Here is a 13,265-nt window from a genome sequence, read left to right on the forward strand (position 1 = left end):
ACACCTTTAATCCCAGCACTTGGGAGGCAGAGACAGGCGGATCTCTGTGAGTTCCAGGCCAGCCAGGGCTCCACAGTGAGATTCTGTCTCAGAAAGGTAAAAAGAAAAGTATAAACAGGAAGATCAGAAATTCCAGGTCATCCATAGCTGAACACCAAATTCAAGACCAGCCTGGAATACAAGTGACCCTATCTCAAAAATCAATCAATGGGGGCTGGAGAGATGGCTCAGCGGTTAAGAGCACTGACTGCTCTTCCAGAGGTCCTGAGTTCAATTCCCAGCAACCACATGGTGGCTAATAACCATCTGTAATGAGATCTGGTGCCTTCTTCTGGCATGCAGGCATACATGCAGGCAGAATACTGTATACATAATAAAATTAATCTTTAAAAAAAATCCAGGTGGTGGCGGCACAAACCTTTAACCCCAGCACTTGGGAGGCAGAGATAGATCTTTGTGAGTTCGAGGCCAGTCTAATCTATAGAGTGAGATCCAGGAAAGGCACCAGAACTACACAGAGAAACCCTGTCTTGAAACTGCACCCCCCAAAAAAAACCAATACCAAATAAACAAACAAACAAATAAACAAAACCCTGTCTTGGAAAAAAAAAAAAAAAGCAAACAAGTTGAAGCCAGGTGGCCCAATACTGTAATCTGTACTCAATTTGAGAGAATGTCAAGGCTAGTCTGGGTTTCCAAACACAGGGAGGAAAAGGTGTCATGGCACACACTTGTAATTCCAGCACACAACAGAAGTTCAAGGTAGGCTACACAGGAAGTTCAAGGCCAGCCTGGGGGCATTAGACACCGTCTCATTTTTAACAAGAAAAAAGAAACAAAGAGAGGCTAGCCAGTGGCTGAGATTTGGCCCCAAAAAACTGGGGCTCAGACTGAAGATAGACTCTGGGTTTAACTCTTTCTACTAGGCCTCTCAAAAGATGGTCTACTACAAACTGAGGCTGAGGAAAAACACCATGGCAGATTTTCTTTAGTGTCAAGAGGTCACTTCTAAGGCTGGATATAGTAGCTCACACCTTTAATCCCAGGACTTGGGAGGGAGAGACAGGCGGTCTCTGAGTTCAAGGCCAGCCTGGTCAACATAGTGAGTTCCAGGACAGTCAGGGCTGCATAGAGAAAGCCTGCCTAAAAAAACTAACAAACAAACAAAACCACCTCACTTAAGTCCTGAGTCAGCCAAACCCATTTCAGAATTCAAGATACACTGATGCATGTTTTACGAAGATGACCTAACTGGGTCTGGAGGAACGGCTCAGCGGTAAAGCAACCGCTTACAAAGCCCCCAGTCGGGCTGCAGGGGGAGGGAGGGCTCATCTTTTCCTGGGCTCCAATCCAGAACTTGGAATTTCATATCTGGTTATGCACAAACTGTTTAAAGCATTCCAAATGCTGGCTGAGTCAAGCGCCCACAAACTCAACAGCAGCCCCAATGGCTTCCACCCGCCCTGCCCGGGTTCCTTCCGATACCACTGCTTCGCACCGTGGCCCTGTCTGTGGCCTCAAGGGGAAGGGAATGAGCTGTTCCTGCTCCAGGTAAAGCATTCTACTGGACAGGAGCACCACCAGGCATATGTAAAGCTCCACTGTTTGTGGAATGAAGGCTTCCATTCAGGCAGCGGCCAATACCCTCAGCATTAATTTCACGAGAGAGAGAGAGAGAGAGAGAGAGAGAGAGAGAGAGAGAGAGAGAGAGAGAGAGAGAGAGAGAGAGAGAGAGAGAGAGAGAGAGAGAGAGAGAGAGAGAGAGAAGAAAGAAAGAAAGAAAGAAAGAAAGAAAGAAAGAAAGAAAGAAAGAAAGAAAGAGGTCTTCTCTGGAAAATGACATGACACCTACCAACTGTCCACCCTAAGCTTTCCGATGACACCACAGCTCTGAAGAAGACTGCGCAAACTCACACCTCTCATTTGCATGTAATTAAGCGGTTGTTCATGCTATGAAAATACATACACCATGGGTAGAAAATGGCTCCTATATTGAAGCAGAATAATACAGCTGTCCAAGTGTGTGGCACACGCCGCTCTGCACTGCCGTCTGTGGCAGTGCACAGTGAGTGGTCAGAAGGACCAAAAGCATGCAGAAATATTTGTACGGCCTTACAAAAAAACAGTAACAGAAAAAGAGTCAAGGTAGCTCACCCATGAAAACACAACCCGAGTCAGAAAGCAACTTTACTCTAAAGCAACTTCAAGCAAACAGTGAAATCAAGTCAGGGTCCGAGGCTGGGCTGCGCACATGTGTGCATACAGGACTCGGTTTGGGAGCAGCACCTTAAAGACAACTAGGGGATAAGGAAACAGCTTTTCCAAAAAGTCTCTTTATTAGCTAAGGAGAACTCTCACAAAAGCCAGCTACAACTCACCAAGCTCCGCCCTCCCCCATGTATCCCCGTACACAGATCTGGACAGTCACTCCGTGGCAAGCCTCCGTCAGTGTCCTCCTGAGTGCGCTGCACACGCCCAACATCTATCTTCTCTGCGTATGCCAAAGGGAACAGCACCCGACCTAAGCGCCAGCTGTGAGCGTGATGTTTGGGCCTGAGGCCTACGCAGCCAGTCAGACAGCCCCAGAGCCACCCAAACGCAGCTCACTTACGGCAGACGAGAGCTGCCAACCACTGCCTCTAGCTGCAGAGGGATCACCACAAAGAAGAGTCCAAAAACTCACAGACACAGGAAGAAGGGTCAAGTCAAACACTATAAAATACGACTAAGTTTTTCTTGTTTTTGGCTTTTCCAGACAGGGTTCCTCTGTGTAGCCCTGGCTGTCCACAAACTCAGAGATGCACCTGCCTCAGCCTCCTGAGTCTTGGGATTAAAGATGTGCACCACCACTGCCCAACAAGTATTTTTTTTTTCCTTATTCTCTTCTATAAACTCCGAAGAAAATGTAGAAAGATACAATAGGGTTAACAGTCGTCCCGGGCATCAGGAGTGGTTCATTCTTCTTAAACCTTTCTTCAAAGTAGAAGCACATCCCTAAAGAAAACCAAGTTTCTTCTCTAGTCATGCTTTTCCTTTATGTTTTTTAAGATTTATTATTTTTATTTTATGTGTATGAGTGTTTGCCTTCATGAATGTATGTGCACCACATGCATGCCTGGTGCCTTTGGAGTCCACAAGAGGACGCTGGATCCCGAGAACTGAAGTTATGGAGGACTGTCAGCAACACACGGGCCCTCTTAACTGCTGACACATCTCTGTAGCCCTGGGCTTTTCCTCTGAAAATAGTTTCCTTCACATTAGACAGGCATTTTCCTTGTCATTAAACATAATACACATCAGGGACCTTTTGCCATCCTTCAGGTTGTTTAGTTGTGTGACTTTGGCGCTGTAAGACAGGGTGTACTTTGTAAATAATCAACACAGCCACTATACTACCTCGGTGCCAGGTATGGTAGCGCACACCTTTATTTTTATTTTTTATTTTTTGGTTTTTCGAGACCACCGCCCAGCTGGCGCACGCCTTTAATCCCAGCACTCGGGAGGCAGAGGCCGGTGGATCCGTGTGAGTTCCAGAGCAACCCGGTCTCCTGGTCTACATACATATCAAGTTTCAGGACATCCGGGCCTACATAGAGACCCTGTCTCAAAACAAACAAACAAAAATAACAACAAAAAATAACAAAACCCAAAACTCCAAACCCAAATTGCTTCTTCATCTTATCCAGTTTTATTTCTATAATTCAAAGAACTTACTTTTCTCATTCCTATATAAAGGATAAAGTTGATTACCATCTCATTTACATGCTTATAATCTGCTAGAAGTTAATTGGGGTTTTTTATTGAAAAATTTATAATTTGGGGCTGGAGAGATGGCTCAGCAGTTAAGGGCATTGGCTGCTCTTCCAGAGGACCTGGGATCAATTCCCAGCAACCACACAGCAGCTCACAACTGTCTGTAACTCCAGCTCACAGTGATCTGACTCCCTTACACAGATATACATGCAGGCAAAACACCAATGCACAAAAATAAAAATAAATAAATCATTTTTAAAATGTACAATTTATTTATTCATTTTTGTATGTGTTTGGGGGGGCAGGCACCTATCACTAGGATTCGGAGAACAGGAGGTGGTTCTCATCTTCTATTATGTGGGTCCTGGGGACTGAACTCAGGTCATCAGGATTGGTGACAAGGACCTCTACCAGCTGAGCCACCTCACCAGTCCTTAATAGGTTTTTAACTAAAGGTGACAAAGTTTCAATTCTCTAATTGACTATAAAGAATTCAAAGTAGCTTTCAGGTTAATAAAATTATGTTAATGAGGAAGACAAATCTATGCATTAATTTACTGCAATTGATACATGAAGTATGAAAAGATATCTTCTATCACGTGAAAGCCATCATACATTTTCAATACAATGGAGACACAATAGGACAGGTCACGGAGAGAGACAGAGAGGGAGACAGAGCACACCCAAGCTCCCAAACCAAGAAAGGTTATGCTGTGGTTAGGAAAAAAGAACTGTCAACTGCATGTATTGGGGAGGTGGGGGTCTTTGTGACAAAAACTTGTATCATAATGCACCTATATATTTGCAAAAATGCAGAGATCCACATATGCGCATGTGCATATAAGTAACCTATCGGCCATGTACTGCCACCGTCCCCGGATGAAGGGGCAGACTGGTGAGAACTTCAGTCCCTAGATTCCAGTGCTGTACAAGTGTACCACACTGAGGGGCCCTTACAGAAGAGTCCTAGGAGACACTGGAGTGTAAGGGAAGAAAACCTGGATGGCAGTGCACACCTTTAATCCCAGCACTGGACAACAGGCCGGCAGATCTCCAAGAGTTCAAGATCAGCCTGGTCTACAAAGCCATTCCAGGATAGCCAAGGCCTCATAGTGAGAACTTACTCTAGAAAAAAAAATTTTTAAATAGTAAAGGCACAAGCCTTTAACCTCAGCAGGCAAATCACTCTGAATACAAGGCTGCCTGGTCTACATACTTAAGTTCCAGGCCAACCAGGGATACACAGTGAGACCCCATTTCAAAACAAACAAACAAACAAGTATTAAGGTAACTTTGCAACTGGGGATTATTTTAATTTTTATTCGTAACCACTGCTTCCAAACATTTTCAAAAGACAAGTAAGTAGCATTGGGGGGGGGACGGACTTGCATTAAAAGCTACTGACTCGCCCAGTATGATGGCGTATGCCTACAGTCTCAGCTACTGGGGAAGCTGGGTAGGAGGACGGCAGGAGCCTCCACGTTTGAGGCCACCTTGGGCAGCCTTCTCCTCCCCTCTGCTGACTGAGACACTAGGACCTCCAGCACCTCTTCGCTTTCTTCTATCACAACCCAAAGGATCCTCGAATCTGTCTCTGTGCGTGGATCTAGGTTGGGATGCCTTTTTTCCTCCACTTTTCAATTACTACTGACAGAAAGCACAGTTTGGTCTACCTCCGGGCCAAATCTACTTTGCACAGCTTAAACCTGTCACCCAGCACTCCTAAAGCAACCGGGGAGAGCCCTCCTGGGGCGTGGGCTGCTCTGTCTTTCAGAATGAATGAGATGCAGACTCAAGGGTGACTGTGACACATACGCTCATGACCAGAAGTGGACTCTTGGAGTCAAGGCTTGAAGAACTAACCTTCAATAGTCACCTCAACTTCAGGGTCCTCACTTGTTTCTGAAGGGACATGTTGAGTAGAATCTTGAAAAAAATAAAATTCTAAAATGACATTCATTATTCAGCATGTTCCATGTGCTCCAACACTTACTGTCTGGTGCTCCAAAAGAAGCCTACAATAAAAGGCAACTGGCATTTGAATTCATTTCATGTTCATTAAAAAGGTTTGACCCTTGATTACCACTAGGGATAAAAGAAAACAAAACGTAGAAAACGCTGGAAGGTGTTAAGGGAACACCAAGTTACCTGCATCGGTGGACTCAAGAGCCCCGTGTTCTTGGAGGAACGTGGGTACAGCAGACTCACAATTGTTTCCTTGCTCTAACTGGAGGATGCCAGATAAAAACATGCTTTCTAGTGTGGACACTATGGCCTCTCTCCTTCCAGGAACCCTACGCGTGGTTTATATACACTGTTAGATAAAACCACAGCCAACTCTGTGCAAAGGAGACCTTCGTACAAAGGGGAAGGCAGTGACAGCTGCATGCGGGACTGCGGCGGACTCTCTTGCAGGACTCTGACCGGGATTTGTATTACGACACAGAACGTACGTACACGGGAAATGTTAGTGCTAGAAGCACAGGGAATTTTCGTTAGCGGTCTTTCATTTTGCAAAGGTTGAGAGATTAACTGATTTGCCAAAGACGATGTCTGCTGTTAGTACAGGAATAAAGAGCAGGACTCAAGTGCACTCAAGTTAACTTGGCTGTTAACACTGGACCACATCAGTAAGAATTTCATCAGAAATGAGTCTCCAAGACCCAGGATGTGTTGACAGACTTGTGAAACCGTGCAGCAGTCTGGGTTCTGGATGAACCATGCAGGTCCTGTACAGAGGCCTGTTGTTAGCAGTATCACCCACCCCAATCTAAGACCTGCCATCACATTTACCTCCCCAAACCCAACAGGGCGCCCACCACACAATCACCTGTGAAGAACATCTCAAGGATGCACAAGTATTTCTTTTTCTGTTTTATTATTTTGAGACAGGGTCTCACTACGTAGCCCAGGCTGGCCTGGAACTCATGGGTGATCCTCCTCTCTCAGCCTCCCAAGTGCTGGGATAACAGGTGTGCGCTACCACACCCAACTAGAACATGGACATTTTTGAGAGAAATGTATTCCTACTAGGAAGCCTACTGCAGCTGAATGTGCATAGATCAGCCCATGTCTTTGCTAAGATCACCCACCCCTTCACTAGAAGGTCAAAGGTCAAATCCATGAGTTCTTAAATAAAACGAAACAGCAGATACAAGGAATGCCAAGTTTCAGGATAAATCCCCCTGTGTTGTATAAACAACAGTTAATGAGAGGAATACTGATTCTGAAACAAGAGATGACCCACCAGCCATCTCCTGGGAGGACTAAGAACTACGCCGGCCAGCCACCCAGCAGGGGGCGCTCCCGCACGCTGTGCAGTCAGGTGCTTACACTCCTAGTGTGTCGCTGCCCAGCCAGTGCGAAGGAGAGCTCAGTGGCTGAGTGGCAGCCTTTCCTGGGGTAGCTGCGGGTGTGTTAACAGTGAGAAGACGGAAAACTTCTCAGTCACAAAGTTACCTGTTGCCTACGAACAAACTGGGGATGATAAACAGCACGTTTTAAAGGTAAATGGAACCACTTTAACTGTAAACTACTGAAAAATAATTCATGTAATAAAATAAAATGTTGGAGTTTTTTTTTTTTTTTTCTCCTCTTTCAATATGGCACAAGAAAGCTAAAAAGAAACAGGACCCACTGATTTGGCACGGCCAAGAGCATCACTAACCATGGCGGCCAGGCCCAGTGCCTTTAGCCCAGTGAGGGCGGGCCACCACATGCCTCCTCTCTAAAACTGAGGGTGCTGGCCGTGAAGGCGCGGACCACCACCGTCTCATCTCCGAAGAACGGGCAACAGACGGGAAAAGTCAAGGCCCTTCTTTCCTAACCTTCTGCGGGTATTTCCACTTCTGTTCCTTCGTTGCCTTCTGAAGAATGACGGCTTCCTACAAAGAAAATGAACAATATATACTAAACCAGTAAAAAAAAAAAAAAAAAACTAGCAGTAAAAGAAGAAAAACTAGGTGACCATACACTTTAATATAATAAACATACACGCAAAGAATTTTTTAACTCAGCAATAAATTCAAACAATGTTTTCTAACTCGGAAAAATCTTTAACTCTGCTATTCGGAAGCTGCGGACTTTTGGAAAGGCAAACATCCAGAATGAGGCTATGCAGGGCTGGCTCTGGTGTTAGTCACTGCCACCGCATGCTAGATTGCCGAGGGATGCTGGGAGCTGAGAAGCCGTTACAGTCCAGGTACCATGCTCATCGGGCAACAACCCACAAACAAACCACCAAATCAGAAGACAGTCTTTCTTTGCCTAGAGACTTAACGAGGTGTCAAAACCAAAAAAACCAAACCAAAACAAAGTCAAGGCTTATTGTGTGTGGAATGTTCCCTCTTTCCCTTTCTACCGTGATAGAAGCTACGGACACTAGTCCATAATTTTATCAAAGTTGTACTTAAACACTTGAATTAAAATTCTAGAGACTATTTTTAGTTTCAAAAGCATTTTAGTTCAGGAAATAACCTGCCTGCTTCTGGACATGGGGCATACATCCAGCCACCTGTTGGGTCAGGCAGCCAGGAGGAGCAAGAGGACCAACCAGGCACCGCACGAGAGCCACCAGCCAGGACACCAAACGGCCCCTTGGGATCCAGTGCACAGCTGCCCCCAAGTGCATCCTCAATCTCTAAGTGTCTAAGCTGGGGACAGGAAAAGAGGAAAAACACCATCGTGCATAAAGGAAAACAGACACCTGCCGGTACAGGAGTCACCGAGGGGCGGGTGGGCAGGCGGGCGGGCGGCAGGTCTCCTGATGACCATGCTCAGCTCCTGCCTAAGGGGTAGGCCAAGGTCATCGGTACACTTGACCTGGAGGGCCTCAGAACTCTCCCAGTGCCCAGCGTAGGTCTTTGTGTCGCAATGCTCTGGGCGGTCATGGCCTGACTGTCTCGGGATGCTTCCCACAGGCTCTACAGTGGGAACTCACAGCTAAGGGCAGGCAGCGCTGTATTCGCAAGCCGACCTGCGAGCCACAGGCGCGGTGTGCTTCCTCTGCACACGTGCTTATGGTTGGTGGACCTTCACCTGTGCACTTACGGAGCTGTAAATCCTTTGACTGTGTAAAGTCAAAAGAAACAGATGTGAAGCCAAAACACGAGAAAAGGGAGAAGAGGCCAGCCGTCCGTCCCCAGCATGGCCGAGATACCGGGGGCAGGTTAGGGAGGCTGCTGATGCATACTATGACCCTGTGTGTCCTCTCCGGTCTACTAAAATCTATGAAAATGGAAGAGACCATTCTATCTACATTCTAGCGTGACACTAAAGAAAATACATCGCATGAGATCAAAGCCAGAAGGGACAGAGGAGAAGCCATAACTAACAGACTATGACCAAGTCTGGAGACACAGCACAAAAGTTATCCAAGGGGTCATTCAGTAAGCACAGGGGTTCACAAGTGACAGTCTGCAATCCTTCCCAAGCTAAGCATCACCACGCCTTAGCACTGCTCACACTGCTAACCCCAGTAACAGCCTGCCTGCTGACTATGCTGATAAAGGTATAAAGTGTACTTTACCTTCAATAGGAAAGTGTGTCATGTACCCATTTCGAGATTCATTACTAGATTCACAAAAGGGAAAATTGGTTTTGAAAAATTTTGCTTGTGAAGTTCATTTATGTTAAAAAAAAAAAAAAAAAAAAAAAAAGGCCAATACATTTTTTTTTCCTTTTCCATTCGGAAAAGTAATATAGTTATAATTATTAAAACAGTCTGTCCAATATAAAGAAACAGTAAATACGAACAGGATGTGGGAGAGCAGAAGTGAAAGGCGATACCTTGCAAAGCCTTCGAAAGGGGGAGCTTTTCATCAACATCATCAGTTTCAGAAGGGCCTGCTTTGGGATACAAAGATAAGCTTCAAAAGGAATTTCAAAGCATATGTTGGTCACATTAGTGCCTATCTGGGTGATGTGTATGGAATGATGGCCTTTTTAGAAATAAAAACAGGCAAAAAAAAAAAAAAAGAGGCGGGGGGGGGGGGGTGTTAGTTGATGGTCTTGGTTGATGGGAGGAGTGTGTTCTGGTAAAGGTTTGTGTACACAGTTAAGGAGACTGAGGATGACCGACAGGACGGGATGGCATGGTAACGGCACGTCTGTAATGGAGGCTCGGAGTGGTTCAAATGGACAAGGGCTCGCTACAGGAAAGGCGGACACTGACTGCACACGCCTACTGTTTGATTCTTCCACACAAGGATTACTGAGACTCTTAACCTCCCCCAGGCTTGCTGAAGGACATCCACTACTAGTAAACCTCAACCACCACAGAGGCGTACACAACAAACCACCAGGCAGGGATCGATGCACTTTCTTTCTGGTCGAGATCCTCTTCATTAAGTTAACAAAGTTTTCCCATTAGTCAAAGTATTTCGAAAATACATTAAAAACAGAAGGGGGATTACTTGGGAGAGAGGAAGGGGATTTGGGTACACAAAGGGTGAAGAGACAAAACAGAGCCACAGGGTTATGGTCCAAGTGCACTACACATATGTATGATGATGCCATAATGAAGGTTCATTCACTAGGAAACACAGAACACAAAGTCACAGATCTAATAACACAGTACAGGTAAGTTTCCACTGTACGTGAGACAGTTACATGGAGCCCAGGCTGACCTCTGACTTCTGAGGTCTTGCTACCTCCACCTCTGGAGTGCTGGGAAGGCAAGCGTGCTCCAGTGTGGCCAGTCTACGTGGTACTGGGGATGGACGCCAGGGCTTCTGGCACACTGGATGAACACTACCCCTGAGCTAAAGCCCGAGACCCTGAACAGGCTTTTTAGAATTCATCAACTGAAAGAGGCAAAGCGCTACTTTCAATGGCTAGTTCTTAACATAAAACAAATAAACAAGCCAAAGTCTGTAACACCAGCACTCAAGAGAGCACCGAGACTCCTGGGTTTGGGAACCTCGGCTCATAGCAAAACCACATATCCATAATAAAAGAAAACGCGAACACAAAACACTATCTAATTACAACACAAAAAACACCCTAGACCAGTGGTTCTGGACCTTCTTAATGCTGCAACCCTTTAATATAGTTCTTCATGCTGTGGTGACCTCCAACCTAACGTTATTTTCACTGCTACTTCATAAATGTCACTTTGCTACTATTATGAATCGTAACATAAATATGTGTTTTCCGATGGTCTTAGGTGCCCCTGAGAAAGGGTCATTCACTCCCAAAGGGGTCACAACCCACAGGTTGATAAGCACTGCATTTGAACAGTCTGCAACAGCACATAGGGAATTTCACAAAGACACCAACACACAGGACAAGCAGGAGACACATCACAAAGAAGAGACATCGTGGGGCTGTGGTGTGGCTCAGGGGCCGGGGACCTGCTCGCCCCACAGCTGGAGGCCCTGGGGTCAATCTCCAGCCCAAAGAGGGGAGTGTGGGAGAGAGGATGACAGAGGGAGAAGGATGGAAAGGAAAAAGGGAAATACCCACAAGGCACTGCTCTACTGGCCTGGGGAACGGCCAGTGGAATGTGTAGCTTAACTTCTTCAACTACACTAAAGAAACAGTCAGCTCAATGAGGAAAACAGTCGGGGTGGGGGGGGGATTGGGGGGGAGCATCCCAAGTTAGAACTCATCCTCGGCAATATACGGAGCTTGAGGACAGCCTGAGATACATGAGACCTTGACTCAAGTCAAGCCAAGCCAACTACCATTCTGCACAATGAACACACACCAATAAAAGATAATTAAGCCCAAGAGTGAAAACGTATGCTTTTATCTCAGCACTCAGGAGGCAGAGGCATGTGGACCTTTGCGAATTTGAGGCCAGCCTGATCTACTTAATGAGTACCAGGGCAGCCAGAGCTACATAGTAGAAACCCTGTTTCAAAAAATACCAAAGAAATATCACCTTCCCAGTGTGAGTGTTGAGGGTGTGCGCGAGGGGGGAGGGGTGTGGGGACTTGTACTCACAGCAGGTAATGAAAATGATGTCAATGAAGAAAATACTAAAGACAGGGACATTTTATTTCAAACATCCATCTACCTGCTACCTTTATGTACACATGAGCAAGACACTACCAACCAAGTCTAGCTATATTCTGACTCTAAAACCATAAAAAGAATCCCTGATGATGATGATGATGATGATGATGATGCCAGCGTTAAGTCCTAGGATCACAATCAGTAGACTGTTCAAAGGCCAGCAAGAGAGCTTGGGGCAAAGACACATGCCACCAAGCCTAATGACCCAAGCTCAATCCCCAGGAGCCATCTAGTGTAAGGAAAGAACTGACTCCAAGCTGTCCTTCACCTCCATACGAGGCCACCCTACCCCCAACTTTTGTCACTGACAGTGAGCAGTGCATGTACACAGATATTTGCACACTTAAACGTCATGAAATATTATTCTAGGCATTTGTAAAATACTCCACAGCCAGTAAGGCTTATCACTTTAAAGAAAATCAAGTCTCCCAGGCAAGTGAAAACTAGAACTCCGTGAACATTTCACAATGCACACACTGAAGCAGCCACTGAAACGTTCGTTTGTCTGAGGCGAGGTCTCCCTGCGTAGCTCCGGCTGGCCCTGGCCTCCCGAGTGCTGAGCACACAAGCCTGTGCCAACCACGCCACGCTGAGACTGCTAAGATGACCCGGGCTGACTATACAAGTGAGGACACGGATGGGGACCAGAACTCTCACGTTCGCCTGACTCAGACGGAAACTAGGAACAGGCACTGCGGCACAGACGGCTCAGAGAGCTGAACGCCACCACCAAGTGTCAGGAAGAAAGACCCCATTAAACAATGGTTACCTTGAACGTTATACTGATAGTAATCAGGATCTTCTGACTCCTCCTTAACTGTCACAGCGGCCATTTCCAGAGAAATGCCTACAAAACAAGTGAGTCTCCAGTAGGTCACGGTTCCAGGGCACTGCACATTCAAATCCTTACACATGTAAACAAGTGACAGTCTCCAGCAGGTCACGGTTCCAGGGCACTGCACATTCAAATCCTTACACATGTAAACAAGTGACAGTCTCCAGCAGGTCACGGTTCCAGGGCACCGCACATTCAAATCCTTATCAGGTAGGTGTTGAAGGAAGCCATCTGCAACCCCAGCCAAGCCAAGGTTTTGGCAACTGACAGACAGACAGACAGACCCAACCAACTGACCAGCCTGAACAAACATCACAGTAAAAATCAACTTAGCTCTATGGAAAAAGGGGAGAGGAAGGGGAGAAGGCCTACCTCGTCTCATCCCATCAGGACAGGAAGGAAACGTTAGAACACAGAGCACCAGTGGGATATGGCTGCCCAACTGCTCTCGGCTGGGGAAGGAAGAGTGAGGTAAAACTCCACTACCTCTGACAGAGACTCAAAGCCACTCGGTAGAGCAGGAAGGTCTTCAACATTCACATGAGCTGAGTGATTTATGCTCTTACCTCGCAACATGCCTAACGACATTCTCTCCATCCCACAAACCAGCCTACGAGCTAACGCTAGAAACCCCCAGAAGAGACCTAATCGCAAAGCT

General features: G+C 46.3%; 1 protein-coding gene across 16 annotated transcripts in view; it reads right to left on the reverse strand.

Annotated features, from left to right (window-relative positions):
• Positions 1 to 13,265, reverse strand: part of Gtf2i (general transcription factor IIi) — a 93,943-nt gene that overhangs the window by 34,018 nt on the left and 46,660 nt on the right. For 2 of the 16 annotated variants that reach the window (XR_005089816.1, XM_028870115.2), the window contains 4 exons: positions 12,542 to 12,619; positions 9,541 to 9,600; positions 7,581 to 7,637; positions 5,617 to 5,679 (listed from right to left, as the gene is read on the reverse strand). The exons of 1 other annotated variant lie outside the window; for it this stretch is intronic. Coding sequence is in view for 14 of the 15 variants with exons in the window: in XM_028870115.2 (XP_028725948.1) it covers positions 5,617 to 5,679; positions 7,581 to 7,637; positions 9,541 to 9,600; positions 12,542 to 12,619 (258 nt within the window). In the remaining variant the exon portion in view is untranslated. Of the gene's footprint in view, positions 1 to 5,616; positions 5,680 to 7,575; positions 7,638 to 9,540; positions 9,601 to 12,541; positions 12,620 to 13,265 lie in introns of those variants that run through there. 13 more of the 16 variants (XM_028870116.2, XM_028870114.2, XM_028870121.2 and 10 more) reach the window with 9 other exon arrangements.

Source organism: Peromyscus leucopus, chromosome 23 (assembly GCF_004664715.2).
Source record: "Peromyscus leucopus breed LL Stock chromosome 23, UCI_PerLeu_2.1, whole genome shotgun sequence".
Classification (NCBI taxonomy): domain Eukaryota; kingdom Metazoa; phylum Chordata; class Mammalia; order Rodentia; family Cricetidae; genus Peromyscus; species Peromyscus leucopus.